At 35.4% G+C, this 19,583-nt stretch overlaps 2 protein-coding genes across 2 annotated transcripts; one reads left to right on the top strand and one right to left on the bottom strand.

Annotated features, from left to right (window-relative positions):
• Positions 1-4,109: 4,109 nt before the first annotated feature.
• LOC120011244 (squalene monooxygenase SE1-like) lies at positions 4,110-8,456 on the top strand. Its single transcript, XM_038862312.1, has 8 exons — positions 4,110-4,545; positions 5,960-6,071; positions 6,266-6,440; positions 6,559-6,727; positions 6,858-7,076; positions 7,210-7,485; positions 7,627-7,905; positions 7,989-8,456. Exons 1-8 carry the CDS (start codon positions 4,297-4,299, stop codon positions 8,091-8,093), a joined length of 1,584 nt encoding a protein of 527 aa, XP_038718240.1. The 5' UTR covers positions 4,110-4,296; the 3' UTR covers positions 8,094-8,456.
• Positions 8,457-14,087: 5,631 nt separating this feature from the next.
• LOC120011353 (transcription factor RAX3-like) lies at positions 14,088-15,695 on the bottom strand. Its single transcript, XM_038862450.1, has 2 exons — positions 15,213-15,695; positions 14,088-15,060 (listed from the first exon to the last, which is right to left on the bottom strand). The coding sequence occupies exons 1-2, from the start codon at positions 15,476-15,478 to the stop codon at positions 14,292-14,294; spliced, it is 1,035 nt and encodes a 344-aa protein (XP_038718378.1). The 5' UTR covers positions 15,479-15,695; the 3' UTR covers positions 14,088-14,291.
• Positions 15,696-19,583: the final 3,888 nt, after the last annotated feature.

Here is a 19,583-nt window from a genome sequence, read left to right as displayed (position 1 = left end):
TACAAGGGTTTTTGTTTTTTTCAATTTTGTTTTCAATCAATTATATTATTTCATTTATATTTCTATAAAAATTAATTGATATGAATGAAAAAACATCCAGTACTCTCACCTCGTCATGGTATTTTTAGTGATGTGTCATTCTTTTTATCACCTCACTACAGTTTCAAAACTCGTCTCGCCTCATCGCATTAAGTCAAAACACAACACACTCTTAAACACATATGCTATAGCGTAGGTATATCCCATGACATTGTTCCTTGATGCTTTCATGCATACTTTTCAAACAAAAGTTTAGTAGTGTTGGGGTAATAACTAATAACTTTATGAGTTGTAGTAGCATTATCATCGCATGCAACTCACTTTCTCAATCACTCAATAGGATACCAAACTCACGGCCACATATGTTGTAATCAAAACCTTGAACCTTAAATTGGTGATAACATATCATCTCAAAATAAAAGTAATGTATTTCTGTGGGATTATGACAACTGGACGATCCATAAAAGTTTTAGTTTTTCCTCCACAAAAGTAGTGATCGATATGAGTGGTTTCTTTCCTCCACAATAGAAAGGTGATCTGATAGAGGATTTCCAATAAAAAGAACAAAAGAATGATCCGGATCTCTCTTTTAGACTTTAACACAATTTTTAAGCTTTTTCAACATTTGTTTTTGCATGCAAGAATCCCTTCTTTTGTTTAGACGTGTATATATGTTAACAATTGCATTCCACATCGGGTAGGTGAAAACCACATATGTAAAGATTTAATCCCTCTCAACCAAGAGGGTCATTTAAGGACAAAATGTGGCAAATTTTATGCCCATAACAACCATACCTCTCCAACTTAATTTTTTGCCTTGAATTTATGAACACTCACACGAGTATTCGTTTCATGGTCTAATTCATTACATAATCAAATTCAATTAATTGTAACACATACTTTTAATAGAATTAATTAAGCGTGTTAAACTAATTTTTTCTTACACGTATATACACACGTCACATTAATTAGAAAAATCCAAGGATATTGTAAACTATTCCATATTTTTGTAGTTGATTCGCCCAAGTCATATCAAACTTTGAATAATATAGTCGCCTAATTAATATACTAATTAATGAATTACTTATTAAGTTATTATAATAGTAAGTACGATAGGTATTTCGATTTTTACCTAATAAATAATTATTATACTAATAGTAAATACAATATATATTTATTGTACCCATTGACTAATACATCTCAAAATGGCGCACAAATAATCTGTTTCTTTTATAAAGTATTTTTAGTTTGACAAGTAGCGCAGATGACTAGTGTATAAAGAATTGTGCGAGACCATGACTTCAGTGGGTGCCTTCAATCTGGACTTGGGGAATGAGGAATTTCAATTTCGTATATGTGCACGCCTATATATTAAACTCACACGACTTTGTTTTCCCAAATCTATACCAACCCACACTACTTTGAGTCTAGAAAAAGTGATTGTTACTAGTGTAAAAAGTTGACTTATTATATTTTGTACTTCACATCCTCTCCTAGAAGATGTAGGACAATGGACTTATCTCATTCGTCTCTCGACAACTAGTCTAACACCACCAAGCTAGACATTGAGAAGCTTGGGACCTGGCCCACTTGAGCCAGGTGCTAAAGACTCTTCCTTTAAGAGCCTATATCTTCATGCGGCCCACACGCCCACAAATGTCCGTGGGTGTCTACTTTGTCCTCAGCTCTAATACCATCTGTAACAGCTCATCCCTCCGCACTAGTAACACTTTGTCTACTTTGAACTAGCTCATACTGGCTCGTACCACTTTGTCTTCCCAGACCTATCACCATACTAACTTGAGCCTATGAAAAACGATTGTTACTAGTTTGGAAGTTTGACCATTATATTCTGACCATTATATTCTATACTTCACATCTTTCCTTAAGTAATACAGGACAAGAGATTTAACTCTTTCGTCACTCGATAACTCATTCATCACCACCAAACTTAACACTACAAAAGTTTGTGGCCTCATTCACTCGAACGGAGTAATATAATATCACTTATCCTCGAACCTTTCAGCAATAATTGCATATATTTGCTCATTTTTTAGTCCACTCAAGCGAAGGAGTGGGTAAGCCCAAATCCATCATGTGCTCCAGCAACCCTTTTTACTAAGCTACGTGTCAGGACAATCATCATCTCTTTTCGATATCAGTTGTTCGGTATTTAATCTCACTCTGATACCATTTGTTAGTTGGCGTGAAATCAAACCAATACCAAAATTATCATCGTCTGATTACGAAGGTGGTGTTTTGAAAGTCTAACTTAGAACTAATTTTATTTTGTTTTATAGAGAAAAAACCATGAATGAAAGCCAATATGACATTGAATACGCATTTTCTTTGCAAGTGAAATTTGACCGAATACAAATTTGTGGAATTTTTTTTGGTTATACTACTCACGAAAAGTTGAAATTAATGCTTACACATCAAGCACATCCAAAATCGTTGAAAACCATAAAAAAAAATGGTTGTCTTTGATAATTTATGCACGTCTTACAAGAATAGATACCCTTGCTTCTTAACAATTGGACAGTTATAGGATTCGATGATATTGTCCGTTTTGATTTAAATGGACAAGTATAGGTCTCGATACCATGTTAAAAATTTCAGTCATACTCATATTAAATATGTTATCTGTTTTGAGTTATCCAATTTCTATTGATACATCATACATGCGCAAATTTTTTTTATTCCTAGATTATTAGGCTTAGGAAAATACTTCTTAGCTTGATAGAGACATGGACATCTATATATATCACATGGTTTGGATTTATCAAAGGATGTGGTATTTTTACGGGAATGCTTACAAATCAAGTACAACACTTTATGCCCAATGAATTTACTCTGTGCACATACCCCAAGGATGGTTATACGAAGTCTAAAGAAAAAAGAGAGAGTAGAAAACATAGTTGGCTTTATTTTGGGAAAATATCAATTGCCAATCTTAGACGAAATTAATACAAAATTGATAACCGTATAAATACCAAGCGACTATATTTATCACAGTCACTATTAACTGTACCATAAGGGTGGTGGCTACGGATACTGGTATATATATGTCACATACTCACTACAAAATTCCCCCCCCCCCCTTGTAACGGTTTAAGAATAATATAATTAGTTATTTAATTAATAACAACAGATTATCGACTGAAATGATGAAATTGATCATGGTAACTCTTAGTACAAACAGGAAATCATGAATTCAAGTCTCATAAGTGTTTTCATTATCACAATTTAGGAGATGGATCATTGCTTAGCTTAGTGTGCACGAATGTCACCCTACGTCATCTCCCGCGCTGAGCCTTGACCCAAGATTTACCAACCAATTTTCCAATGGGTAGCTGGATAGATTTCACTTTATCAAAATAGTAATTCAATTGATATCATATTTAACCAATATGACACGAGCACAGTGCCAAGGTTCGGTCTTCACAGACTCACAGTGAATACTGAATATAGTGCATATATAGATAGATAAATAAATAAATATATCTATATATATACACACACACACAAATACTTATTTTCCAATATGTATTGTAACTAAATAAGTTTGAAAAAATTCTTGTCAATTCAAATGTTTTTGGTCAGCCAGATGACATGTACATTGAGTCATTGATCCACAAAGCCACGTTGTATCGCACACAGCAATCAAATTTGAACGGGTGTCTAAAATCAAATTGAGAATAATTGTCAATAATAACTCCTTTGTAAAGCCTATAAGCAATGGGTATTGATAACGGCTTGGTTAAAGATATGTCATGTGTGATCCATAGTCTCTCACCAACTTTTTTCGCACTGCAGTGGTTTGTGACCCGTCAATTCGAGCCGGGTGACTACATTTGTCCTTTTGGATTTATTTATAAAAAATAAAAAGGAAAATGACACTTCAAAGTAAGGCAAGTTGATTCTTTAAAAAAAAAACAAAAAAGGTAAGCCAAATTGACAAGGAAACATAACATACGGTGTACGATAGCATTTTCAGCGTATCTTGTAAAGCCTGCGTGACATCGCGGGGCCTATAAAAGAATACGTGCCTTCCGTTTAAGTCCTCGTGTGCTCTGCTCTGTTTCGTGACTGGCGATTTCAAAAAAAAGAAAAGAGAAGGAATAGCCAGCGAAGACACAACCACCAAATCACAACCAAACAAATTCTGCCAGAGCCAAAGAGCGAGACTCTGCTTTCGGGACAGAGCGAGAGAGACTGTTCTTGTGTTCGTCCTTCTCTCTCGATTTGCATTGCAAAATGGTGGATCAGTACGTCCTCGGCTGGATCCTGGCCTCTGTGTTCGGCCTCTTCACTTGGTACCTTGTGGTGTTGAAGCGAAAGAATGACGAGAAGAGAGCGATCTTGGAGGCGAGAAGAGAGGGCATGAAGAGCCTCAACACGACAAACGGAGAATGCAGATCTAGTCAAGGCGATGGCGACGACGTCGACGTCATCATTGTAGGAGCCGGCGTCGCCGGCGCCGCTCTTGCTCACACTCTCGGCAAGGTAATTTTATTCTTCCTCTTTCCATTCTTTTTTGTCGGTTACCAAACGGAGTATCTTTTGCCTGTTTGTTGTTATTGTTAGTTTCTCTAAAATATAAAAAACAATTTCATTCTGCCAAATTATAAGGAACACACGCCTTAAATGAGTAAAAAATGTCATCTCCAATTCATTGAATTTTTTAAAATCCGGTAATATCTAGGAATTCGAAGTATATATTTCTGGTTGCCAGCACTGCAAGTATTATGTATTTTGTTTTCTTTATATATGTGCGTATAATATATTTTTTGGCTTATAAATCTACCGCGTATGAATTTTCTGGATATTTGCTGGAATTCATTTCGAATTTATGGAATTATATGATGGCGAGGATGCCGACTTTGTGTGCAACTGAGATGTGTAACATACTTGACTTGTTGATATTGTCAACAATGGAGATCATAATGAACTTGTTCATGAGGTCATTAAACTCTGCGATTCCATTGATGCCCTTTTTTATTTGTGGGGCTTCAGGCGTCTCTGTCTGATGATTATAATATTTTAAGTATTTTCTAGTGATTGTAATTTTTTTAAATATTTACACTCGTCAATGTGACATCTTTAGGAACTTCTTTTTCCGTGGTCACGTCTAACTTCGGTTATTTTTTTAAGTGGTTTGAGTGTGGGCAACTGGTTATACAAAGATGTGTAGATTTCTGTATGATCAACTGACAAAGAGACGTTTAATTTTTCTAATAGATAGAATTTTTATTTTGCATATTTAAATGTTTATTGAATATCTAACTGATTGATAGTGTTAGCGGGGACCAAGATATAAAAATGAACCTTGTTATGGTTATCACACCCGGAATTTGGCCATGGCTAAATATAATTTCAAATATTAAATCAGATTTCTGAGTATTATACTGTTCTTGTCTCAATCCTGTAATTATCTATCATTGAATGGAATTTATGCACTCTGAAATGTGGGGCTAGAGTCACAAATCTGGTTTTATAATAAAACTATATCCAGTGTTCCTGGTTAAGGATTCCAATTTTCAGATGGACCACAGATAATGTTCTCAGGTATCTAGAGCAAGTTTTTCTTTGTTATAATAGTTTTTGAGTTATTCTTGTGCCTTTCTATTCATGCTAACCTTGTCTATTAGTTTGTGCCATGATTAATCATAAAGATATATAAATTAAATTGTCCTTTGTGTCTGCAAAGGAAAATTTATGGAAACACCCTCTCTACATACATCCTGCCTGTCCTTGTGCACGAGTCTGTTTTTTTTTTTTAAAAGCCTTTCTAGCATCAGCATCAGACAGTAGTGTTTGGTTCAAGTATTTTTTTTCCCTATCACTTTGCGGTATGACAACACTTGAACCTTCTTAGTACAAATTTTCTTGATTACTTATTAAGTACTTAGAAGTGCAGGATGGACGTAGAGTACGTGTAATTGAAAGAGATTTGACAGAGCCTGACCGCATAGTTGGTGAATTGCTACAACCTGGGGGCTACCTCAAATTGATTGAGTTGGGACTTGAAGGTTGGTGATAATTGAATTTCACAACTATGTTAAATTTCCACTGCTTCAAGATTCTTTTGATAATGTGCACTGCTTCAAGGTTATGTTTGACGAATGACGATGAATTGTTGACAATAATTTAATGATTTCATTCATTCTTTCGAAATGTAGTATGACTATGTTGCCAATGAACTAAGTGTCATTGTTTACTGCAGATTGTGTTGAAGAAATTGATTCTCAGCGAGTGTTTGGCTATGCCTTGTTTAAGGATGGGAAAAATACTCGACTTTCCTATCCCTTGGAAAAGTTTCACTCAGATGTCTCAGGGAGGAGTTTTCACAATGGACGTTTCATACAGAGGATGCGACAGAAGGCTGCATTGCTTCCCAAGTATCTTTTCTTCCTTCTCGAGTTTCATTCAATTTTTGTTGCTGGTATATCTTGTTTGCATTCTGCTTTCTGTATTTTTGTTCTTTGTGACTTATGTGTTTATTTATGATATTGATAGTGTACGATTGGAGCAAGGAACTGTTACTTCTCTACTAGAAGCAAACGGGATAATTAGGGGTGTGCAGTACAAAACTAAAAGCGGCGAGGAACTTAAAGCCTATGCTCCTCTGACCATTGTTTGTGATGGCTGTTTCTCAAACCTGCGTCGCTCCCTCTGCAAACCAAAGGTGACACTGCTGTTCATCTTGTTAGGCGATAACAGTTCCATTCTCATCATCATAAAATCATTGACAAATGTCAGCAGGGCGGGCCATTTATATGTACAAACTAACTTTTCCCACCCTTCATCTTCCACAGGTTGATGTACCTTCTTGTTTTGTTGGTTTGGTTCTAGAGAATTGCAACCTTCCATATGCAAATCATGGACATGTTATCCTTGGAGATCCTTCCCCTATTTTGTGTTATCCTATCAGTAGTACTGAGGTTCGCTGTCTTGTTGATGTACCTGGTCAGAAGGTTCCCTCTATCTCGAACGGCGATATGGCAAAGTATTTGAAGACTGTGGTGGCTCCACAGGTATATAGTCTGGACACTTACACAGAGAATTTATAGTTTGGCCTTTTAAGGTTTTCTTGGACTTTATCAATTTATGTAGAAAATGCATATGTATGCATCTGTTTTACTAACCTTGTGGATGAATATTTTGCAGCTTCCTCCAGAAATTCATGATTCCTTTGTGGCTGCTGTTGATAAGGGAAACCTTAGAACAATGCCAAACAGAAGCATGCCAGCTTCTCCCTATCCTACTCCTGGAGCTTTGTTGATGGGGGACGCATTCAACATGCGCCATCCTCTAACGGGGGGAGGAATGACCGTGGCACTCTCTGATATTGTCGTGCTGCGGAATCTTCTGAGACCTTTGCATGATTTGAATGATGCACCTACCCTTTGCAAATATCTTGAATCCTTCTACACATTGCGTAAGGTAAGTTCTAGTTCTGTGTTTGTGTTTGGTTCTACTGCAGCCATAGCGGCGCTGGCTTTCACAAAAGCACCTTTTTTTTCGACTAAGGCATACTCCAAAATTTGCAGTCTATTTAATATCACTTACTGTTGTAATCTACAGCCCGTGGCATCCACAATCAACACACTGGCAGGTGCTTTGTACAAGGTGTTTTGTGCCTCGCCTGATGAAGCAAGAAAAGAAATGCGCGAGGCTTGCTTTGATTATCTGAGTCTTGGAGGGGTTTTCTCAGCAGGACCTGTCTCTTTGCTGTCGGGTTTAAACCCACGCCCCTTAAGTTTAGTTTGCCACTTCTTTGCTGTTGCAGTTTTCGGTGTTGGTCGTTTACTATTGCCATTCCCTTCACCTAACCGAATCTGGATTGGAGCTAGAGTGATCTCGGTGTGTATCCACTTCCCTCTAATTTCTGAGTTTGGTTTCTAATTTTGCCAAGACTTGAGCTAAATTGAGGTATTCAATTGCAGAGTGCATCAGGAATCATCTTCCCCATTATTAAGGCTGAAGGAGTACGGCAAATGTTCTTTCCAGCAACGGTTCCAGCATACTACAGAGCTCCTCCCACCAAGTGAGATCCATGACAAAAACAAGAAGAATAAGAAGAAAAGAATCAAAGGCAACTGTTAATCCAAGTCACCCTGTACTTATTATCTACATTCCCTTCCTTAAAAAGTAAAGGATAAGGCTCAATGGTTCATCAAAAAGGGTGTGCCTCATCACATTTAATGTTTTTAGGAGACTAAGATGTCCATGTTCTTTCATTATAAGATCAACTATACATAACTTTTTCCCTCTTAAGAGTTGAGACAGCCACACAGCATCTCTTTCCTCAATTTGGTGGCCGGTGAATGTTGACCAAGTACATGACCAGTTAACAAATCACAACTCACATTAGTGTTTAGGCATGTCACATTCTATCAGTGTTTTTTTTTCCCCTTCTTTTTGAACTCAGATTAGCTTCTTGTTTGTTGGAACGAGACGATGTCTGGTCATTACTGATAAAAACAATGGCAATGGAAAGTCAATGGGAGTGTTTTGTGTTATGGTCTCATTGTTTGTCAAATTTAGGAAGGACATTGCACGCTAGAAAATGTTTGTTTGGCAGGAAGGAGTCCATTTACACTCATGATATACCAAATTACCCCAAAAACATCTTTTTCCAAGTACCCCGAGTAGAAATTAATTAGGACAAAAGTAAACAAAGGTAAGTAGGTAACCGAAAATCTCTCAAAACTAGGAGGGTGCTGATCAAGGAGGCTCCAATGGTCTAATCAGTAAGCTTGAAGATCAAAAGATGTGCATGAGAATGCACGTGAGAAGGTCTAACTGTGGTTGAAGGCTCAGCTAGAACAATATTTGAGGATCGAGCGTCCGATGAGGATAGGGTCGATCAGATTTTGTTTATTAGTGAGGATAGCACTGGAGAGAGCTTGGGATTTTTGCTAGAAGAAATAAAGACGTGCTCAGTGTGGGATTAGTCGGACATTACCTGCCATAATCCCACCTTGTTTGGTAATGTAGTGAATGTGTGATTTATATGGGACTCTATGTTTCTTCAAACTATCGAATTTGAAATTAAGGGAATGTCTTGTCGTGAGCCTCTCTCATATCACTTTGAAGCGTTGTGTATCTCTTCCCTAGTGCCTCGTTTGTATATAAAAAGAAAGTATGGATAAAGACTTTTATGATGATGGATTTAAACTTAATAAAAGTTAAATATTATGCATGTCAACTATCAAGGATAAGAATGAATCACAAACATTCAAAGCTTCAATCAGAAATCATTGTGAGCCATTGGACGGCTTATGCACAAATAATTTGTGTCATCCTGAAACACATGGGCTTGTTTGTCATTTCCTTACAAAATGGATATTGGACATGGATGCTTTGAGCCCGCTGAGAAGGCTTCTGGGCCGTCCTGTAGCCCAAAATAAATTTGGCCCGAACAAGAAGTTATTAAGTATTAACCCACGAAAAGCCCAACTCGGGTAGCGGAAGTGAACAAGATTAATGGGCCTAACGTTTTCTAACCCAAAAGAATTTACCCATTACTAGCCCACTCGGGTAACGAAGCCCATAAGATCCATTGGGCTTTACTATTAAACTCCACTGGACAATAGACATAGAAAATGATAAGCTAGCTTCTACTAATTGTATTTATTTAGAAACGAGAGATAGCTCGGTTGACAATCGGTTGGGTTAGACATATGTGTGTCCAAAATTTGATTCCAACCATAAACATATTTCTCTACGGTATTTCAAAACAACTGTATTTATTTATTCGAAAAATGTCTTAAAATTAGAATTAAAAGAATTTATTAATTTAATATCGTCATCCCACTTTTTGACTACTGAATCATATGCTACCGACGGCTTCTTCTCCTTGGAGATAGAATAACAAAAACTGCACCACCATTGGTAATTATTAAATTCATTCTTCTTTTTTGCACTAAATTGTTTATTAATTGAATGCATTTGATTATATAATAAGAACAAGTTGATAAGGTCTAAAGGTAGGACAAAACTTGAAAGAATTTCTCATGCTAGTGAGTGTCATTGTCATTAGATAAAGAAACAAATAAATGTATTCAAATTAGATTATAATGTATACTACTTGTTGATATGGAACTAATTCCGTAATAGCCTATGGATATGGACGTCAAACTGTATGGACTCGGAAGGTTCTACGCTCGATTCTCACTGGGAGCAATATTGTCGTTAGATGAGAAACTTTTGTGCGCGCGAGCCTTATGACTTAAGTTTAGATCCATATTAAACGTCTAAAGGACAATTTGGATGGTATCATTCTCGGTAAAAAAAATTTTATTCTTGATATGGATACTTTATTTAGTGCCTGAATTAATATAAAATTAAAAAGCAGGGACAGAAGTCGTCGTGTGGCCGTTGTCTTGGCTAGGGTTTCTTGGAGACGCAGACCCTAATCACGGTTACTTTATACATATATAGATTTCTTTGGTGCTTGTTATCGTCATGGAATTGACAGAAAATGTTAAGCTAGCTAGCTGCATGCCTCAGTAAGTCAAATTTGAAATCTTGGTTTTTTGTTTAAGTCCTTTTGTGATTTGCTTCTTCTTCAAAAGGGATATTCCTTGTCACTTTACAGAGTAGAAATTCCATATGAAAGCATAATTTTATATATCTATACATACATGAATGTCTCGGGATTATTGGTAGCCCTGCCATTTTCTCTGCCAGAGGTTATGGGTTGTGTCTTTGCTTGTGATTATTAAATATTTAGCAGTATTACCAAGACGTACATCCAGGTATGTTGAGATTTACACAACTTGTAATATTGGAAATAAAGTTACATGAGAGTATATATATACAAGAATTCTCCTATGTGGATCAATTTTGTGGACCAAAATCCAATGGTTATAATAAAGCACAATATAAGTGGGTGTCACACATTTATTATGGGACCCACCACATCTATGGTTGAAAAACAAGTCCACAAACTTAGTCCACACTTTTGGTCCACATAAGAGAATTTCTGTGTATATATATATATATAAACATGCACAGGGAATTTCTCTTATGCGATCATATAATGCGGGTTTGTTTCTCATACGTTGGATCCATCCAACGACTGAGATTTTAAAACTTTATACAAACCCACAATCACAAAATACTTCATCGCCTCCTTCTCGAACAAACCAAAAACTAGTGCGTGCTCATCCATTGCTGCCGTGTGCTAGCTACCTTTGATTCCTCATTGGAATTCGTCAACGGAAGCATGCGATATCGTCTTCGCCATTTAGGGTTCCAAATATTTGTTCTAGGACTTTGAAATCAAGAAGATTGGTGAATTTCTCTTATGAAAATTGTTTTTGACATTATGAGATAGTTCTTTTCTAGGATTGTCTTATTCCGTATAGTTTGATTCCAGCGAGATTCACCACTAATTTTTGTGATCCAAATGGTTAACATATATAATAGGCATTTTCCCCACATATTGAGTGGTTTAAATTATCTATATAAATAAAATGCATTATTTCCCTTGAAATAAATAATTGTCAACCTAAAGCAATTTGAACCTCTCATTGTTAAGATTCTCCTTGTGTCTACATGATATTACTCGACTAGTCTTGAATTAAAACAATTTGACTTTGAGAGTATACTGTATTTGGACATTAACTAAATTAATGGGTCCACAAATTTATCATAACTTGACAAAAACAACCATCAATTTTCAAAATATGTCAACTAATTCCAACAAATCACGACCATGGCTTACCAAACAAATGAAATTATATATATATATATATATATATACACATACACATATATATTGTCAACACCAAGACATTATGTTATCATCTACAAATTTAACAACTGGCACCAACTATTAGTTAATGCACTTAAGAGAAGGGCAACTCTGCTGAAATTGTTTTCCAACCATAGCTACGGTTGGTCTCACAACAAATATGTGACCCCTCATTTTTGTTGTTATTTATTATAATTATTATATTCCGTGTTCACATTTTTTTGTTCACATGTGAGAACTATATTATATATACTATATAGTTAATTTACATTATAAAAAATTGTTAGTTGAAAATCTATATCGAGGCAACAAATGGCCTAGTAGAAAATTACTCTATAACTTGTTTGACCTAACAGTTTATCCTTTTTTTTTCTTTTTTTTTTCCCAAATGGATCTCATTCTTTTTTATGCACAATACTTTGTTATTGCCATTGAAATGTATAATTTTATGGGTTCTTAATCCCACTATTTTCTTGAAAAATATATTGACGTGGTATGAAAAATGTTTGAGACGTCCCATTTATGACCCACATTAAGTTTACTCTCAATTCATGTAGAGTGTTGCATGTTAAATGAGTCTTATATGTGTACGTATTTATAATCAATAATGATTATCATAGACGCCACATATGATTGCATGGAGATAAAATGAGGATCATATATTGGGGGTCTGTAGCATTAATCATCATAGTATAAAGATGTTGGGATACACCATGATCCGAGTCTCGGATCGCAAATATGATAAAGTTAAGGAAATGCAAGTATTGGAATTATCCTCAATCAAATGAGCCCTGAAACTTTAAATTTGTGTTTAATTTACATTCTACAAATGGGATTATAGTTGTTCCATAACAAAACAAGTGGATCACATCCATCAGTAAATGGAAATTCACTGAAATGAAAATTTATATATATTTTATTTTATTTTTTGCTGATCAACGATTATTATAATATCCGGTAACTCCGACATGTATTTGATTCAGCCCAAATATGTTTGTAAGTGGAATAATTGTCTCTTCAACATGGTCGCAACTCTTTTCGGGTGTAGTCTTATATATATATATATATATATATATATATTTGCGCACAAAACTCCTCAATGAACAGTTTTGTTATTCTCATATTTCTTGCACAATGATTGCATTTTTTTTTGGTCTAGATGAAAGTCATTGAATATTCCGTCAACAAAATCATCATATATATATATCGACTACTCCAAAATAACTTTGAAATATCATCATCATCATCACAAACTCTATGTAAGTCTACAAAATCTATATATATATATATATATATATATATGTATGTATATATTTAATCTCGTTACAAGTCAACGTACGCATGAGAAGAAAAATGAGGGGGTGATAATTAGATATGTAGATGAAGATTGCTTTATTTCACCCCAAAATACAGGAAATTGATCTATTAGATTTTGATTACTTACTATATAGCTTGTCTTGGCTATAGCCTTAGGAATACATCCCGCGCATAATTATTCTAAATGAAGTCTGATTAGGCCATATATATATATATATATATATATATATATATATATAGCTTGTCTTGGCTATAGCCTTAGGAATACATCCCGCGCATAATTATTCTAAATGAAGTCTGATTAGGCCATATATATATATATATATTACTAGCAATAATCAAAAGCCTATGAGAACTAGCTAGTCCAAACTCCAAGACTTGAGGAATATATGCATGCATGGTTTGTGTTCTTCTGCAGTCACGGCAAACGATGATGATATAAAGTGGTATCAATATCAAGGACCTAAATGCATGAATTATAAGCTATAAATTAAAACATCCCAAAATCATTGTTTAGATAGACAGACTGGCAAGAGGATCGAGGAACCCTACTTGTGCACTCTTACCCCAGACAAATACTCAGTTAATCATGCATGTTTATGACTAGGTATCTTCTACTTGGGATTTCACTGATAGACAAGCTTAATTAATTAATATTTTTTTAATAACGGAGGAATCACTTAGCATGTTCTTCAGATAGTTGAGTGATCGTAAATCTCGGGTCGTCAGAACATTCCACACCATGCTGAAGCCCATGAGAGCGAAATGAGGCTCCAACCCTTCCTTGAAAGTGGACTCTAAAACCTACGAGACCAGGAAAACCCCAGGGAAATACTCTTAGAGTCTTAGCTGGTTCGAACTCACGATCTTAGCGACATTCCAAATCAACCATTCCCCCTAAGCTCAGAGATATAACCAAGTGAGCTATCACTCCATGGTTGACACACTTAATTAAGATACATAATCACAGCAAAGAGAAGGCCTCTTTATTAATTAGAGTCCAGCATAAATTAAGCAAAATTAACACAGCAAAAGGCATTAATACATGTAATAGAATGAGTTTATTAGGGTTTTTCTCTGAGATTCACACACACACAACAAATGCCTTCTCTATAGCCACAAATCCACATATATCTCACTGACATATATGAAAACACACAAACTATATCTATAGGTCGCTGGAGTACCTTAACTGATCACTAGAACCACCTTCTTCCAGCATCTGTGGAGGTAATTCCACACCATTTGAAGCCATTGCAGGAGGAAAAACCAACGAACTCATCATCATCATCTCACCCCAACCAGCACTACTCTCAATCCTATTATTATTCTCACTGTACAGAAACTCCAGACCCTCCAGGTTTTGTTGCTGATTATTATTACTGAACACCATATCCTCCTCCTCAATTCCCACTGGAAAAGCCCTGTATTGATGATTTTGCACAAATTGATTGCCATTCATGACCTCCATGGAAGCAGTAGAAGGCATGGCATTCAGTACTATGGACTGCTGCTCCAAGAATTGTTGATGATCAAAACTTGGGAATGGAAAATTTTTTCCCTCATGGATTAATACTTGATCATCATCATGATCATCAGAAAATCTTCCTCCCAGCTTGATAAGCAGTTTCCTTATCGACGCGTGGTCTTTGTCATCGAATTGTTGTTGTTCATATGGTAGAATCGGAGCCATGACTGGCACTTCTGGCCAATAAGGGGGATTATTGGTATCTATACTCCCATTAGATCCAATATTATTTGATCTCTTGATCATGTCTTGCTGCTGCTGCTGCTTTAGGCCAGCTTCCCCTCTACTACGCGCTGCGTGCTGTTCTTTGCGCTGCTTTCCAAGAAGCTTCTTCTTCAGCCTTGTGTTCCAGTAGTTCTTGATGTCATTATCTGTTCTTCCTGGCAACTGCGCTGCAATAATAGACCACCTGTATAATTCACACAAACAATTATGAAGTTAAACTGATGGCATGTGTTTGAGGAAACTAAACTGATAAATCAGTAATATTGATAGAGATCTCAACAATTGGTATCCCTCAGTTATCACAACTGCTGAATTACACACACGGGATAAATATACCTGCTCCCAATACTAATATAGAGGCTGCAAATGATGTTATCTTCTTCTTCAGAGAATCCGCCGTGCTTGATGTTGGGGCGAAGATAGTTTAACCATCTAAGGCGGCAGCTCTTCCCACACCTCTTGAGGCCAATTTTTTGTGGCAGAGCGATCCAGTTGCCACCAGTGCCATGTTCTTCAATATATGATTTAAGCTTGGCATCTTCTTCAGGAGACCATGGTCCTCTCTTCACATTCGATTTATCGCAGCAAGGAGCTCTCCCCATACTTTCTTGCTTGGATTTTGGAGCTTGATCTTTGATTCTTCTATGTATGTGGGTGAATAATAGAGAGACAAGAGAGAGATTACAAAAGCTGGGATGGTAACAACATGATTTGTCTGCAGAGGGGCATATGAGTTTTAAAGGGGTATGGCATGAGGAGAGAGAGAGGGGGAGAGAGATTTGTGCATAGAAAAATGGTGGAATTGGAAATGGCAGAAGACTATATTTTCTTATACTTTCTTTGTCCGATCCAGAATCAATCTATTTATCTAGGGTAGCTAATAATTTCCAGTGTGGGACATGTTGAGGTAGATTAAATAATTAACATATAATTAGTGAGTGTACGCATAAGATAATATATATATAGAGATATGCCATATCTATGTATTTCATGTGAACTACTTGGGTGATAGCGTAATTGGTTAAATTCACACTTAGAGGAATACCTGATCTGGGTTTTGACCCGATTTACCATGTCGTCAAGTGAAAAACTTCGATAGATCAATATAATCTCTTTAGAAAGAAGATCTTTTGCCTCATGGTAACATGCTCTAGTCCCCTTATGAAACTTTCGTTACTGGGTTAGCTAAATATTTCAAATATTTCTAACAATTCACATGGCATCATCAAATGATACAAGTCTTGTCCTAAGTTTGATTCTCACTTGGAATAATAATATTGTGGCCACGCGCTGACCTTTGACTCAATATATCATATCGTCAAGTGTGAAACGTCTGTACATGCAAGCCTGATTTCCAGAGTTAGACCCGCTTGTATGGTGTCGTTTCTCAATTACCGAAAAAGTGTGTCCCATGTGTTACTACAGTAAAAGATATGTAATTAGCCGTTAGTTATTAGATTAGAAGTATTGGATAAATGATATTTAGATTTCAGGGAACGGCCCACTTTTCTTTATCCAACATTCAATGGGACTGATTTTTTTTTTCTTTTTTTTGGATAGAAATAACTTAGAAACTTAAATTTGACTAAAATTAATATAGCCATCACTAATGTCATTATATGAAAATGATAAATATTTTGATAGTTGGTATCCTAGTTATTCTAGCTGCTGAGGTGGAAGCACAAGATCCAAGTGAATTTGTGGACTCCACATGATACACATGAAATCTTGTGCGTACAATTTAACAATTGGGATAACTGAGATACCAGATATAATAAATTCTTGAGACCATCTAATTATTTTGTTAGCTTACAATTAAACTAGTGTTTAGGGGCATTTGGCTAGTAAATTATGTCATGTATATATACATATATAACATTTAATTTTTATCATGCATTCATGGTATGTATTTGTAAAAAAAAAAAGTAGGAGGGAGAGAATGATGTGAATGGAAATTAGTTTTTTATTATTATTTTATTATGGTATTTTAAGCAGTTTATTATTTGTTAAAGAAATAGTATCTTTCAGGAGCCAGTACTTTTTATTAGAAGTAATTTTATTTATTTCTTTTAAAATATTTGTTTAGTGTTAGGAGTGGTTTAAGGTTTATCTTGGGTTTCTCTATTTAACAATTATAAATTCTTATGAGAGATAGCTTTTGAATAATTTAATAAAATCACAGAATTTTCTCGTTTCTTACTTTCGTTCAATCCTTGATGGATTGAACCAGTAAGAACTATTTCGTTCTCGTGAATTTCCCTTTTGTTTAACCACGCTCTGCATCAGAGTGTTTTTTGATTGAATGGAAAGCCATGAAATGACCCAACTCGAGTTTACACATCGAAAATTGATTTATTTTTTTTCACATGATATTAATTACAAAGGTAAAAATCCATTCTTATAATGTGAGTAACTCTTTCTAGAAGCCAAAAAGGGCATTAGAGTATTACTATTAGTAGATGTAGAATCAGGAGGAGATGAAAGTTTCATTCTTTGGTAGGTCACCAAATAACCAACAAAAGAGATTCATGGAGGAACTATTTAACCTTCTACGTGAGATTTGCGCCATGCCAATATATATATATACACACACACTAGGTGAAAAGGCCCAACAAGCCCACAACACGTACCCCTTTTTGCATACCTAGATAGCATAAGACAAAAAACGGAGTTATCATTACACGTGATAACTTGCATTGAAGGTCTAATGCAGTGGAATTTCATTCCAGGTATCATTGCAGTTTTCGAAATTTGCGCCACCAATCTGACTCGCTTTACACTGCCGACATGTAAGATCATGCCCAAATGGAGAGAATGAGGCCAAAACCCACGAAACAAAGTTAACTTAACAAAGCATCCCATGAACCTTTGGCCCATTCACATAAATAATGTCGAAATTGTTAGACGTAGAATTCAAACTTGTGAGTTATGACCTCCTGTATTTGTAATAATTGAACACATTTAACTTCACCATTCCAACTAATTAAAGCTTCTCACACGATCCCAACTCATATTCAGCTCAAAATAAAGTTGTATCTACGTGTACTTTGATATCAATCAGGAAACGATCTCATCAAGAACTTGCTTGCAACTTGGTATTTCTGAGACTTAAAACAATCAAACTGTTAGCAACGTTCACACATAAAGTGATTTATTGCCTACCACGGGTGTTTGTAGTTGTTATGCAATATTGCCTCCTAGGTCTATTTGATCACACACCAATGATAACATAAAACAATGGTGTAACAGCGAACCAAGATTCTTAGTGTCTCTCTCTCAAGATGAATAGACTCAGACTAGAACAAAGGAGAGAAGCTATTTTGGAATATTCTCAAAGTTTTATTTCTCTCCTCTAGATATTGCCTTATATAGCACTAACATAAAATTGAAAAATCATAATAATAATACCAAAATTAAATAGGAATTATTAGGTCAGTTACATATCCCTAACAAATTCAGTCAAAATAAACCATAACATGCAATTAGACAGCGTAATAACGAAAGTCAATGTAATTAGACGACGTACCAACGAAAATCAATGTAATTAGTTGACAATGTAATAACGAAATTCAATGTAATTAGATAACGTAATATTATTATGACCGGTTATGGAAGAATTGTTAGGGATATATAGAGTTTTCGTATTTAATTTGTAACATCCCATTAACTACAAAAAAAATGTTACAACCTTTGTAACATTAAAACCAAAATCAATTTCCAATTCAAATTCAAATTTCCAACAATACATATATGTGTGTGTGTGTGATTTTTAATGGAGCTAAATGTTTGAAAAGTCAATTTTCTTTTTGACAATCCCTATATCTTCAACTTCAAGACAGCTCAAGAACTATTTCTTTTCTCCTCTTTGTAGGACACGAAAAGTTAAGGATCTGAACCATAAAGCTACCTAGAGAAACCAGTTAATTACCTTTTCAAACACGATCCATTAATTACTGTATTAGTCTAATCACTACCGAGGTAATTAATGCACGTTGACCATTCAAACAACGATAATATATCAAGGAATTGTGAAGACAAAACAATTCCACAAAGGTCAACATAAAGTAATTGGGTTATGTGATTACAGCTGCAGGGGGGACTATTGCGTCTTCTTTTTTGGATTGTAATGAAAACCAAGGAAATTAAGGTGACAAGGACGGTAAAAGACTCAAAACACTAGCTAATTTGAGACTTACAATCCATGAAAGTAAGACAAATTTTACATTTCCTCGTCCTTTCAATAGATATATAGATATATGTGTATATATGTATATAGATGAGATATATCGAAAGAGACCTACATGTAAAGTTACTTATGAGTGCATGCATGTGCATTGAGCAGAAGTTTCCAGCTTTTAGTTGTCAGAATGACACTCATGCTGATCAACACATTACAAGCTGTAATAGCTGATTTTGCATGTATTTATTGAATTAATCACAAATTATAGTTTCAAACCACGTATGAGTTGATGAAAAATCTCTTTATGTTATGCGCGTACGTAGAATTTAAATTTTAATATATTTGTAGTCACGCGCAATAGTTTTGAGTCAATTCATCATGTCGTCAGGTGAAAATTTTTTGTGAACGCTAGACTGTCTATCCGAGTTTAGACTCATATCAAATGTCTAAAGAACAAACTAGTATAATATCATTCTCGGTTATAAAAAAAATAGAATTGTTTACAATTTTCCTTTATGTAGTCTGCA

This window comes from Tripterygium wilfordii, chromosome 12 (assembly GCF_013401445.1).
Source record: "Tripterygium wilfordii isolate XIE 37 chromosome 12, ASM1340144v1, whole genome shotgun sequence".
Classification (NCBI taxonomy): Eukaryota; Viridiplantae; Streptophyta; class Magnoliopsida; order Celastrales; family Celastraceae; genus Tripterygium; species Tripterygium wilfordii.
Note: the sequence above shows the minus strand (reverse complement) of the source record. Positions and strands in the feature narration are given on the sequence as shown.